Below are 13,245 nucleotides of genomic sequence, written 5' to 3'. Positions count from 1 at the left end.
TATATATATACTGTATATTATTGGTAAATTTTGAATATTATCAATGGGTATCAATATAGGCTGAAACTTCCAGACTGGTGCATTCTTAACAATACTAAACATTATTCAGGTAATCAAATTTATAATTCCCTGGATCGTCCTTACATCTCCTGGTTGTATATTTGTTACAAAGTTATCAGAAACTGTGAACATAACCATCGTCTCATCGGCGGTTGTTTCAGGAAATGGTGTTGTGATCCACCTTCCAGGCCTGTTTGAAGAGGCTGAGAAAAACCAGGGCAAGGGGAAAGGTGAGTGAAATACATATTTTTACATGTTTTTGAAAAATAAAATAAAATTACACCAGTGTGCAACAGCGTGTTTTATTAGACCCTGAGAGATTAAAGGTATTCCTCTGTATGTTTAGGCCTGACGGACTGGGACAAAAGACTGATCATCTCAGACAGAGCACACATAGGTAAGCCCTGCCAGCTCCACCTCTTTGCTGTTTTTCTGGGGCGGGGGGAGGGAAGGGAATGTGTGTGTGAACGCTGGAATGTGTGCATATTGGTGGATGTTTGAGTCCTGCTTTCTCTGAGGTGTGTGAGAGTGTGTGTCCCCTCTCTCCCTCCTCCGCAGTGTTTGACTTCCACCAAGCTGTCGATGGCGTTCAGGAACAGCAGAGGCAAGAGCAAGCAGGCAAGAAGTAAGAAACCTGTTGCTTAGAAAGATGGTTGTAGCACACACACACACACGCACACACCAGCTCGTCCAACCATATCCGTACACATGGACAATGTAAGCAAACATGGAAGGCAACGTCATGTAGGATTTTATTTTTAGTTTTAACGTATATAAATCTTGTAAGTTGGTACGGCTTGGTCTGAGATTATCACCAATCTAAAGAATAGATAGAATTTACACATAAATTTACAACTAAAATTTAGAACATGATTATGTGTTTTATTTCACACAAAAACTACAGTTATTCCTGTTGCTGCTAAAATCTGGACATATTGATTAATGTTCTAATAGTTTTATCTGTAACATTTTGATATCTCGCATACATTTAAGCAAAAATATAAAATCATCTCTCACTATATAAAGTAGTAGTGAGAGACTAGAAACTACTTCTAGTCTCTCACTACTAATATGGTAGTGAGAGACTCTGAAACAAGTCTTTCTGTTTCACTTGTTTCAGAGTAAAACAAGTAATTGTTGCGCAATTGCTTGTAGAACAATTACTTATGCACAAGTAATTGTTGTGCAGAATAGTTACTTTTTTTGCTTTTTAGCTCTTTAGATACTTTTAATTGATTGGGCTCTCAGCTCATGTAGCCAGCATGCAGTCCAGTTCATGCTTGTCACCTGTTATTTTAAATAAATGCTAGCTACATTAATAAGATTATTGTGGTGGTCTTTTGCTTTCCTCACCGCCATGGTTTGTGTTTTAGAAATATTTCCAAACAGTGAAATTAAGGTTAGTTGCATTCTTTCAAAAACAAGGTTTCCCTCAGAAAACTTGCTAAGCACAATGATACTAGGGTAGTCATTCATCCAGCAGCCTGTCATGTTTTTATTTAAATAAAGTTGACAGGACATTTGAAAATATCACTTGATAATTATGTATTATTGAAAGCTTGGAAGATTAATACCTGAATATCAACTATAAAGTCTTAAAAAATGCAAACATTTTAAAAATATTTAAGGAGAAGTACTACTAGAAGTAGTGTTTAGCCTGGTGGGGTCACAAGTAAAGCGTGGTGGCCCGCCAGGCTTATAAAACACTGGGGGGAGTCCTACAGAAAGTTGACTGGCAGTGCAGACTGATATTTTGAGAAGTACTTAGTTCCTGGGCGGACCCCTGGATTCATAAACCCCACCATTCTCATTCATTTCTGCTTTATGCATCAATATCTCTAGAGGCTTAAACCTGCCTCTAACCCTTATCCTAGCTCCAAACTTTTAAGTTCTTTTCATGTCCTTCAAATGTACAGTATGTTCCTGATATTAAGTCGCGCTTCTTTTTCCTCACTTGACTGGTTCTGTGACTTATAGGCAGATGCAACTTCTGTTTTTTTTCTCTCTCTCTTCATGATGCATTTTTGACTGACACTTTAAATGTTAATTCTTACTGACTGACATGAACCGAGAAGTAAAATATTATCGCTTGTAGCTGCAAAGTAATCGCAGACTGAAAACAAGATGGCCAGATCTGGAGGAACGAATCCACAGATGGGTTCTTGAAGAACATGCAGAGTTGCAATTATTCCTCCACACCATGGTAGCTGTCACAAATTACTTTCGTATTCATTTGAGATGGATACGAAAGACTTTGCGTTACCGCCTCTCTATCAGAGGTGTGTCAGAAACTGTCAGTAGGCTTCTAAGTCTGTTGAAAAACAGGAATATCAAAATCATATCAACAACATGGACGAAGTCCCTGTCACGTTTAACGATTTCAAAATAAATGACTCATGCAGTCATAGTCGATGAAATATCCCGACTCCTGATGACTCTCACGTGTCAGAATAACGGCAACTTTTGAAAATAACACCCTTTAAGCAGGAATAAAACATACTTTTTATTAAACCGCATTTTTGTTTTTAAGAATTAAATAAATAATGTTTTTGGTCTGGTGTAATATTATGATTTTTAAATGTTGTGTTTCCATTTGCTGCAAGTGAAAAAAATCATCATAATTAACAGAGATAAATGCTTTTAAACTTCCAACTATAAAAATAATTAAACTATATAATGTGTCTCACTTTGTGGTAAAGTTCTTAAAGTAAATCGGCTTTTCAATAACATTATATTTTATTGAATGGGTCAGTGTGACTCATTATGTGTTTTTTCCTCTTCATGATTCATTTTTTGACTGATACGACTTATCAGAGCAACTTATAGTCCAGAAAATACGGTACATTGTTTACTATCCAGTACACAGGTCAGAACCTGAAACTTGAACAGGATTTGTATTGCAGATCCACAGGAAAAAAAAAAAAGTTTCTGCAGTTTCAGACAGTGAGGTTTTAGATGAGTGTTCAGAGGCTATATGCTATCGTACAGCTGATAGCATATAGCTGTGCTAAAACTAAAGTTTCCCTCTGTAAAGTCATAGAAAACTTTAGTCACTGACACATTCTACTCTCTCTCACTTAGTAATTTGAACCTTAAAAACAGTATGTAGATTTTTATTTTTGTTTTGCAGATTTAGCAGTAGCCCTTTAAATGATATGTATATGATATTGTATATGATAATGTAGTATACTGAAGTAGACAATATGTTGACATCTAGGATGGTGCAGTGGAAGTTTATTTTACGTACAGGACACGTCACTTTAGAGCTGCCTTAAAACTATTTTTTGTGAGTGTAATATTTTCCTATGTGAGCAAATTTAGATAAAGATTGTTAGGAAAAAAAAGACTTGGATAGTTTGATTTGTTGCACTATCTTTATGAAGAAAGCTATGACTTCTTTAAAGGTCCAGTTATTCCCGTTTTTATATAAACTTTCTCTGTTACTTGGTTTCCTACTGCTTGCTTAAGGGGGCTTTAAAAGCGATGAGGTTAAAATGAGATGCTTTACCAGCACATAAATGTCACTGTTTTTACTCCTAATTTCTCCATTAAAAACTTATTGTTACCCTTAATTGAACTAGTAAGCTAAATATAAGGTGTTAAATGAAATTTGTTTGTAAGAAAATCTGATAGGTAATTGTCATTTTAGGATTTTTTGTGTGAAAATAAGCTGCTGTTTTATTCTCACATTATTCTTCTTTAATGAAGTAATATCTAGTTTTAGTGAATATAACTATCAACTCATCCATGCTGATGAACAATAAATTCACCTTATACATATTTTTTTTTATCTTGGATCATCTTTATCTGATCCAAGAACTTGACTCCCTAATTGTATCTTGAGATGTTTTTTTTTTAGAACAAACCATAATGACTTTGCAGCTCATCGACCAAAGTACAAATACTCCCAGCGAATCTGTGCGAGAGGCAAAGCGATCACATGCTGTAATGACACAGCCATTATAAGCTTTCAGCTGTTTGATGCTTCAGGCTGGTGGATTCTGCTGGAGTCGGATCAAACGATTACATTCATGCAGAACCAAGCTGCTTAAAAGTACCAGGCTAAACATATTCCAGGAATTACAAACGGTCGGGATCATGCAGTGTTAACACATTTACAATTAAAAGCTGCATAACTTTTACTTTCAAGCACATCTATATGTATTTTATTCAAAATGCAGTTGGATTTCAGCTTCCATAAAGACGGAGGAAAGCAGAAGTCTAGAGTTCAAAAATAAATGAACTGTTTTAAGATTTTATGATACGGTGTTATTTTTTTCCAAGAACAGTCACTGTTTCAGTTTCATAAGGCGCGTGTCTACTAAACGTAACCTAAGATTTCTTCAGTTTTGTTTTGTTGCAAGTTAGTGAATGAAACTGTACTTGGGTTATGTTTAAGGCAGTGGATATAAATATTCTGTTTACTTCTACATTTTGTGATTCGCTGTTGATCAAACCATAAAAAATATATGAAATAAAAATGAATCCTTTCAGAAAATTACCAATTAGAACATTCTTTAATAGCCTGCTTTAGCCTCTTAATTTCATTTATGAAGTAAATAAGGGAATTCTTTTTTTTTTGTAGTGGTAGTAGTAGTAGTGGTTGTAGTAAATCCACATTAGCTTTCCACTGTGGGACACATGGTGAGTGGATGTTTCACACTGAGTGGGGCTTCAAGGGAAACTCTATATTCACAGAGGATCTTTGTCTATTTCTGGTCTGTAGTTTGCATGTTGGCTCAGCAAATGTCGCTGTGCCGAAGCTTCCTTTTAATAGAAGGACTTATCGGATGTACACGTTGACATGGCATGTTGAAATGCAAATGTGCATTTTGCTTCATTTGTTGTCTAATACTCTTTCTCTGATGCTGTGGTGTACATAAAAGGTGAACTTCTGATGATTCAATAGCGAGAAAAGGTATTTTCTGTTGCTTGGGAGTTAAAGATGTATCTGTAAAATATTAAAACAGTAAGTGTCTGATCAGCTAATTGGACACGGTTCTTTCTGTCTGTTCGGTTTCAGTCAGACTTTCTGATTGGTTAAATGACAAGTTTCACGTGTGATTGCATGACAAACTCTTGCTGTAAAATGGTAAGGTGTGAATTAACGTGAATGTTTTTTGTTAATTATCTCCTCCCTTCTCTACTCCCTGCCCTGCTCAGCCTCGGGACGACCAAGAAGGGGATCGGTCCGGTGTACTCGGCTAAGGCGGCACGCAGCGGTCTCAGGATATGTGATTTACTGGCCGACTTCACTCAGTTCTCCGAAAGGTCAGGATTTTACTGTCTGCTCTCAGTTAGCTCTGTAACAATCATTTTGCTCATGAGTTTTTAGCATTGCCCTTCTTGTTTCTGCCTAATCGGTAAATCACTAACATTGATATTGTCCATTTTGTTCTTTTTTGTTTCATGAAAACCTTTCGAATACAGTAATAGACCCTCAAAATCTGTATCTCCATTTCTGACCAAAGAAAAACGTGGAGCATAACTACCTATAAATACACAGCAGTCACCACGCACTTACCATGACGGAAAATGACTGTTTCCTACTTTAAAAAACTTTTATTTGTCCTAAAACTTTATTGATGGAGTGCTGTCTAATGATGCCAATGAACAAATACGTAGTTCATGTTTATCAGATTATGGCTTCATGGTAAATTTAACATTTCTCCAAAAGGTTAACGCCTCTCAATAATGTGTTCATGCACAGCCCCAGAATTCAGGAAATCCCAGTAAAGTACGGATAATATTTTCTTCCACTTGTTTGGATATTGCTGAAATGCATTCATTGTGGAAACTTATGACTTTTTTATATATGTTTTTTAATTCCTCATGATCATTTCACAAAAAAGTGTGCCTAAATTTAGAAATTTAACTAATCAGAGCTGACCACCTGTTACAGATACAAAATGCTGGCTCAGCAGTACCAGGCCATGTATCCAACACTGGAGATTGACATAGAAGGAGAGCTGGATAAATTAAAGGTAATTAATAAAAGCCATCTAAACAGGATGATCATCTAAAACCTTGATGTTTTTTTGGTGGTTTTTTATATTAAAGATTGGTTTGTATTTACCCGATTCAGGCCTATGTGGAGCAACTTAAGCCCATGGTGAGGGATGGTGTGCATTTCATGTACGAGGCTCTCCACGGCCCTCACAAGAAGATCCTGGTGGAAGGAGCCAACGCAGCACTTCTGGACATAGACTTCGGTCAGTAAGTCGGCGCATGTGTGCCTCATCTAATGGCTGCTCTGGTTAGATAACATTAAGATTTGCGTTGCTCTTCACAAAAGCCTTCCTGGAGGCATGAGTAGGGATGACGGTAAGTTTCCCGACGTGCTCCTGTGTCTGGGGTTTACGTGCCGTCTCACCAGCTGTAACCACTCTGTGTCACCTTCCTGCATGAGCACCAAGGCGACCACTTGCAGCAAGCAGTCTGTCAGTCGAGATGAATTACAGTCATTTTCAGGAATTATCTCGCACCTGAACAGATCCTTTGTTATTGCGATCACTGACCACACTCAGCACTATTATCAAAACAGCTAGGTTGTCATAGAGCCTACCTTGAGTTCCTGGATTGGCTTGAATCATTTTTTTGTGATCTGTGTGAATTTTAACTTGCACAGATTTCTCATTAAAGGGGCAGTATTATGCAAAATTGACTTTTTTGAGCTGTATGCCATGTTATAATGTTACGCCCTCATCAAAAAACATACTTGAAATTTTGGCTTGATTCTTTCATGCGTGTTTGACAAATCCTTTGATCTCCCATGGCAACCATGGGAGATCAAAAGATCTCCCATGGTTGGTGAATGTGTAAAGCGCCTGGCTGGATATTGCACCATTTTTGAGGCGCAGCTTGTCCTCAGAGCCTCACAGAGCAACCTTCCCCTGTTCCTCAACTTACGCAACTCCTTCAGACTAGCCAGCAGCAATTGGCAAACACCTGGTGGCACTGCACATCTGCTGAGCTCGTTATATGAGGTACTTCTCAGTGCAACTCTGGTAAAAATGTTGATAAAGTGTTAATAGAGGAGCCATATTGTGATGACTTCCTGACAACTAAAAATAACATTGGTTATGTTAAAATACATAATACTGCCACTTTATGAATCTTATTTGCAAACAGAAACCATTATTAAGGTGAGCTTTATTTTTAAGAGCACATGAATGCTGAGGGAAACAGCGAGGTATCCGACCTGGTTAGTTTTTACTGACCAAATAATCCTCCGTTTATAACCTAAAACCTGAACAAGATGCATATTTATGTATGGATTTTTGTATGTTTTTTTGCAGGTACTTACCCGTTTGTGACGTCGTCCAACTGCACAGTCGGCGGGGTGTGCACGGGACTCGGCATGCCTCCCCAGAACGTCGGCGAGGTTTACGGGGTCGTTAAAGCCTACACCACCAGAGTGGGCATCGGTGCCTTCCCCTCAGAGCAGAGCAACGTAAGAAGATATACGACATGACACATTAATGCTTTATGTTTGTCACAGGAGGAGCCTTCAGTTTTACTACCAAACCTAAAATTACGCGCCTATTAAAAGAACTGTCTGAGTCAAACTACAATATTGTTGAAACCATTGCGATGCAGTAACTCCATAAGATTACTTATGGAAAATATATTTCTACATGACAAATTATTTACCAGCAGGTGTAAATAGAAAAAGCACTGCTTGAGCAAGTCATGACAAAGTTATTCTGCAGTTTTTGATTTGGAATAGAAAGTGTAGATTTTCTGTTGTAAGATTTTCTCATTTTTTACACATACAGATGTTATTTATAACATAGTCATAGGTGTTATTATGCTGTTAGAAACCTGATGTAGAAGTCCAGTTCTTTAAAGAGAGGAGCATTTTGTTGTAAAGCAGCACCATCTAGAGGACATGTTGGCACATTGCTACCATCTGCAGTATATTTTTTATTAAGCTAAATCAGCCTGTAAATCCTGATTACAGGTCAGACTGAACTTTAACGGTTTTGCTGCTAGAGGAAGACCGCAGAAAACTCACATGTGAGATGTTTGTTTCTTCATTGCTGATCAGGATATCGGAGAGCTGCTTCAGAACCGAGGGAAGGAGATCGGCGTGACCACGGGCAGGAAACGGCGCTGTGGCTGGCTGGACCTGGTGCTCATCAAATACGCACATATGATAAATGGCTTCACTGCGTATGTTTTTTTTATTTTATTTTTTTCTGCTTTCTTTTCAGTTTTAACTTTTTTTGTTTTCAAAATGTGAAAGATATAAAGAGAAATACTTGATTTATTTTTCTTTCATTTGTTTTTTCTTTCAGGTTAGCGCTTACAAAACTGGACATACTTGACATATTTTCAGAGATCAAAGTGGGCTTAGCGTACAAAGTCGATGGTGAAATTATACCTCATTTTCCAGGTAAGTGTGCCTGTGAAGAAAAGTATTTAACTTGTGACCGTGTATTTCTGTTGAAGAACCAAACATGAAATTTTAGCACAGATTTAAAAGTTTCAGTTATTTCCTCACATTTTAAATTGAACAATTCAAGGTGTCAGATGTCTCGTTTATAAGGAAAAAAACACCTTTATGTCATCAGATCCATTGAGAAGTTTTTTCTTTGCACATTTCTCCATTCGTTTTCCTTCAGTTATATGAAGTTTTTTTTAGTTTTTAAGGTGAAATCCTGAACATTTACTTCACAGAGTTCCACTTTGTTCTTATCTAAAAGGATTATATTCTCCTTTTACCTCACTGACTCGTCCAAATGTTCTTCAGCAAACATCAAATTAATCTCAGCATGCTTTTTCGTCTTCAGTGGAGTGTTGCGCATTGATGCCGCATGGAGGCAATCGCAGCACTTTTTCGCAGTCATGGAAAAAACTACCTGCTTGTTGCTTTAAACCAAAAGAAATTTTGCCTCAGTTGGCCCTTTAATTATATATTTACTAAAGAGTTTTTTCTGCTTTTCCAGTTGTTGTTTTTTTTCTTTTTGGCTCTGAATAAGACATCTAATAAAAGAACAAAAATCCGATCAGATTACGTTTCCTTTTCCAGTTTGCATGAATCTGGACATTGAGCCCCAGCTTTTAACGGACTTGCTGTCAGGCAAACGTTTTGAAATTGTCCTCTGCTCTGACTGATTTTGCGCCAGCCAATCAGGAGGTGTTGCAGCGCGTCGAGGTCCAGTACGAGACGCTGCCCGGCTGGAATAGCGACACCTCAGCAGCTCGAAGCTTCGAGGAGCTGCCAGAGAACGCCCAGAAGTACGTGCGCTTCGTGGAGGAGCACGTGGGAGTACCTGGTATGGAAACACACGCATACATGCGAACACACGACGATGACTGAAGGAAAACCTTTCCTTGTTGCTTGTTGATATCATTTTAACCACGCAGCTGTAATGAAATAATACATTTTGAGGATTTCTATTGCAGTTATGTCAAATATTTCAACATTTTTAAACAATCTGACATTCCTAAGTAGTTTTCTTTTTTTTTTTACCTTGTAATGATTAAAGAGTGTGTATGCTCAAACTCTCATTGTATGACTTCCAAAAACTCAAAAAATAAAAAATAAATAAAAAAAGGAAAAAAAAGGCAAACTATTACAGCAAAGTCATGCTTGTGCCAACAAAAAGATTACTAACCGATCAGTAATTGATTGATTGTTGCGTTTTACTGTTTTTGTTGCCATATATCATCAGGAACTATATTTTAGTAAGAGGCAACAATCACCACCACTTCATCTGCTGCGTTCCTTTAGGATGTAAAGAGCCTTAAAGTAAATTTGTCAGCAAAATCTCACTTTTTTTAATATCCAACCTCTGATTTAAATTCATATCCTCCATGATGCTTTGTGTGAATCATATGTGCAATGTCCAGGTCAGCATATTTAAAAAAATAAATGAAGACTTTTGCAACCAATATCTCAAAACGGGGCAGCCATTTTCCCATGTGGCCTTCAGGGTTTTTGTTGATCAATTGGAGTTCAGTGTCTTCAGCTGCATTCGTCTTGATTTCTTGTTTTCTGGTTACCAATAAATCAGTGAAACTGGAGTCACTCATTACAGGAACAATCCTGTTTTACTTTAGGTGCATGTTCAGCATCTGCTTGGTGAGGTCAAATTAGGCTTTGGGTGATCAGAGGTGAGATTATCACCCACCTGCAGGTCACCATCTCCTGTTGAGTGTTATCATTTCAAAAAAAGAGATTGTCCAACCCAAGACTCCTCATGAGGTGAATAAAAATCTTTCATCTTTCTTCAGTCAGGTGGATCGGAGTGGGAAAGTCACGGGAGTCCATGATCCAGCTGTTTTAGAGGAGCGAAGGCGACGCGCCCTCCTTCCTTCATCCCCCCCAACGTTACACACAGCCGACCTACCTGTCTCAAAGAGTCGACCACTTCTGTTCTTACCGTTTTATCTCCATCGGACCGGGCCGCGCCACTGACTCTGTAGATCGGACTTCCGTCAGACTGAGCACTGTGTTTGAAAGATTTCTCATCATTTTAACATTTTAAACTGAAAGTAAAACACTGTCTGTCCTTCGTTTTTGTCTCTTGTGGGGTTGTAGTCGTTTATTTTAAAAGAAACTCCGTCCGCGAGGAGATCAGCGATCGCTCCGACGCAGACACAAGAACTGTTCTAATCGGTACTGGTGTTTTTATTCTGTCTCGGTTTCTTGCTGTGATTTTTATTTTTATTGTTTTTTAAATCCCCGCTTCACTTCAGTGGCGGCTGATTTGAACCGCAGCACTTTAGATGCTCTTTACTCTGTCGGCTTTACATTTTATTCTTCTGTCAGATTTGCACAACATGCTGCGGATAAAGGGATCTTTTAGACTTAAAAAAAAAAATAAAAAAAACAGTCCTTTTGCATTTTTGTTTTCTCTGAGGTTTGCAGTTGCACTGCCTCGTCGTTCAGCCAGAAGACGTAACTCTTAAACGTCTTGTAGTCGGCGAAAGCTTCTCCTGACTGCTGATCATAAGAAAATCCAAATGTCTGTCCATAATGTGGGGATTTTCCAGGAAAGGCTACAGAGAATCCCGAATAGGTAATCTTTCTGTAAATGAGAATAATTTCAGTCGGCCAGGGGTCTTTCTGCTCATATTCATGTGATTTAAGTCGTATTGCTTTGGTTTCTTTGCACTTTCGCTGCAATGCTCTGTTCATGTGTGAGAAAAGTAACTTATAAACCGATAAAGATATTTCAGATATTTTATTGTTGTTGTCTTTGTTTTATCGTAGCATTGAAGGCCATGCAAAACAAGAGGCCAGCTCAAATTTTAGTGGCTCTGGTTTTATGTTCCCATTTTGAGAAGATAACTGATATATAAATGTATAAAATCATCCTCTTAGAATCTACAGACTTCTAAATGTTGCATTTCGTTACCACAAACCAATTTTTGTCCACATCCTGTCCTCAGACTCGCACTTTATTTTTTTTAAAGGGTAATCAGATGATCTTTTGACTAGTAATTTATAACGTCTTGTTTTTTAAGGATAAACTGGTCTCTTTTCAAACACAGGTAACATTATACTTCCTAATCCAATGTATCCATATGCTAAAAAAATGATTTCAGTCTTATTTACAATGAGACTGTAACAAGAGTCTAGAGATAAAACATGTCGCGTATTAAGAAGTACTCGAAATGAAACATGGATGCATGATTACTTTTTCAAGTTGAAGTCCAGTAACTATAACACAGACGAAGCAGTTGGTGAAAAAAGTTTTCATCTTTACAGAATGAGATATAGCTGTTATTGCTGATCCTCTATACGTCAGATTATACTTTACTACTCGTCTAAAGGCTTCAAAGCTGCAGTAGATGATTTATAACATACTTTTTACATATTTGTTAAAACTGTCAAGCTCACAGGAAATGCTCGATTCAATAAATATGTAAAAACTAATAAAATGTACGTACTGCAGCTATTTTCAGAACCTTAGTGCACTGGTGTCAGAAATGGCACATCTACTTTATTTTATTGCGATCCATTTACAGTAATCCTAATTTGGTTTATTTACTTGTGTGTAAATATTGGTCTCCAAAATGTAACTCGAACTTCTGCTGCCGAGCTTATTAACGACCACTAGAGGGAACCATGAGACTGGGAAATGTCCATAGAAAACTCTTTAAACTCGGACTTAATATTTGTTTCGTAATTAAAACTGCTCGGATTTCATGTTCACACAATTTTCAAAGCCAAAGAGGAAAGAAAACGACTCAAGCAGCTGAAACCTACCGGACTCTTTCCTTATCTCTGTTTTTGTTTACTTATGTTTACTCGCGCTGACCACAGCTTGGCTCCGGTGACCTCGGCTTCACCTGCAGCTCATTTTCCTGCGTTAGCCGAGCTTCCTCTCCCCCATTTGACTACATCTGAATGCACCACAACAACCTCTAAAATCCTCCACAAGCAACTCGCAGAGTCTTCATCAGCACCAAGAGCATTTTTGTCACAGTTCGTCCCAAACGGAGAGCAAGCTGAAACTCGGATCTGGCGTGAAGCCCGGCCTCCCTCCGCATTGTGTGGCTGCGGCGTGTCGCAGCGGGACAGAGGGCACCGCTGTCCCGAGATCTGGGCCCGGGTTACGCCGATTTTGTGTCCTGTTGCCCCTGCTTCCTCTGCACCCCTTCAGTGTCCGTCAGCACCCTCCCTTTCCTTTATTGTTCGGCTCTCTGAGTCCGCGCAGCCCCTCCAAATTCAATCTCTGTACCCCACAACCAGCCCCTTCACCCCCTCCGAGCGCCGCTCCCCGTCCCCCCCCCACCCCACTTCATTTGAATCCCACAGTGAGGCCTCTTTGTGGAGCTGCCGCCGCATTGTGCTGCAAAGGGAAGCGGAGTAAATGGACAAGCAAATGAGTTTTCTCCTACAGCTGACTGGTGCGCACAGCAGGCATAAGCATACAGTATCGAGTCGCCCCTCGTTTCTTCTTAACTCGGTTCCGGTTAGAGCAGCTAAGTCTCCTGCAATATTTTCAACTGGTCTTGATCTGTGTTTCTTCTGACTTTCTGATGGTCTTAGTTGGTTTTTCTTTTAACTTTGGCTGGTTTTCAATCTTGCAGTACACAAGGTGTCCACGCATCCTTAAATACGCTAATCCTAATCACAGGTCTTACATTTTGCCGTGCCAGAACTATTACATTTTTTTTGTTTCTTGCAGAACTTTTCTGTCAACCAAAAGTTGACACAAATATCTT

At 38.6% G+C, this 13,245-nt stretch overlaps 1 protein-coding gene across 1 annotated transcript in view; it reads left to right on the top strand.

Moving 5' to 3' along the window:
* The window catches only part of adss2 (adenylosuccinate synthase 2), a 22,860-nt gene extending 11,607 nt beyond the window's left edge, over positions 1 to 11,253 (top strand). Inside the window, exons 3-13 of the mRNA XM_008429176.2 lie at positions 222 to 290; positions 407 to 457; positions 619 to 685; positions 5,224 to 5,331; positions 5,963 to 6,044; positions 6,146 to 6,272; positions 7,359 to 7,513; positions 8,111 to 8,235; positions 8,361 to 8,458; positions 9,192 to 9,341; positions 10,303 to 11,253. Of these exons, the coding sequence (XP_008427398.1) occupies positions 222 to 290; positions 407 to 457; positions 619 to 685; positions 5,224 to 5,331; positions 5,963 to 6,044; positions 6,146 to 6,272; positions 7,359 to 7,513; positions 8,111 to 8,235; positions 8,361 to 8,458; positions 9,192 to 9,341; positions 10,303 to 10,355 (1,085 nt within the window). The 3' untranslated portion in view covers positions 10,356 to 11,253. The remainder of the gene's footprint in view (positions 1 to 221; positions 291 to 406; positions 458 to 618; positions 686 to 5,223; positions 5,332 to 5,962; positions 6,045 to 6,145; positions 6,273 to 7,358; positions 7,514 to 8,110; positions 8,236 to 8,360; positions 8,459 to 9,191; positions 9,342 to 10,302) is intronic.
* The last annotated feature ends 1,992 nt before the right edge of the window (positions 11,254 to 13,245 follow it).

The sequence above is a fragment of the Poecilia reticulata genome, linkage group LG15, assembly GCF_000633615.1.
Source record: "Poecilia reticulata strain Guanapo linkage group LG15, Guppy_female_1.0+MT, whole genome shotgun sequence".
NCBI lineage: Eukaryota > Metazoa > Chordata > Actinopteri > Cyprinodontiformes > Poeciliidae > Poecilia > Poecilia reticulata.
The sequence above is the reverse complement of the archived record's forward strand: the minus strand, read 5'-3'. Positions and strand labels throughout refer to the sequence as shown.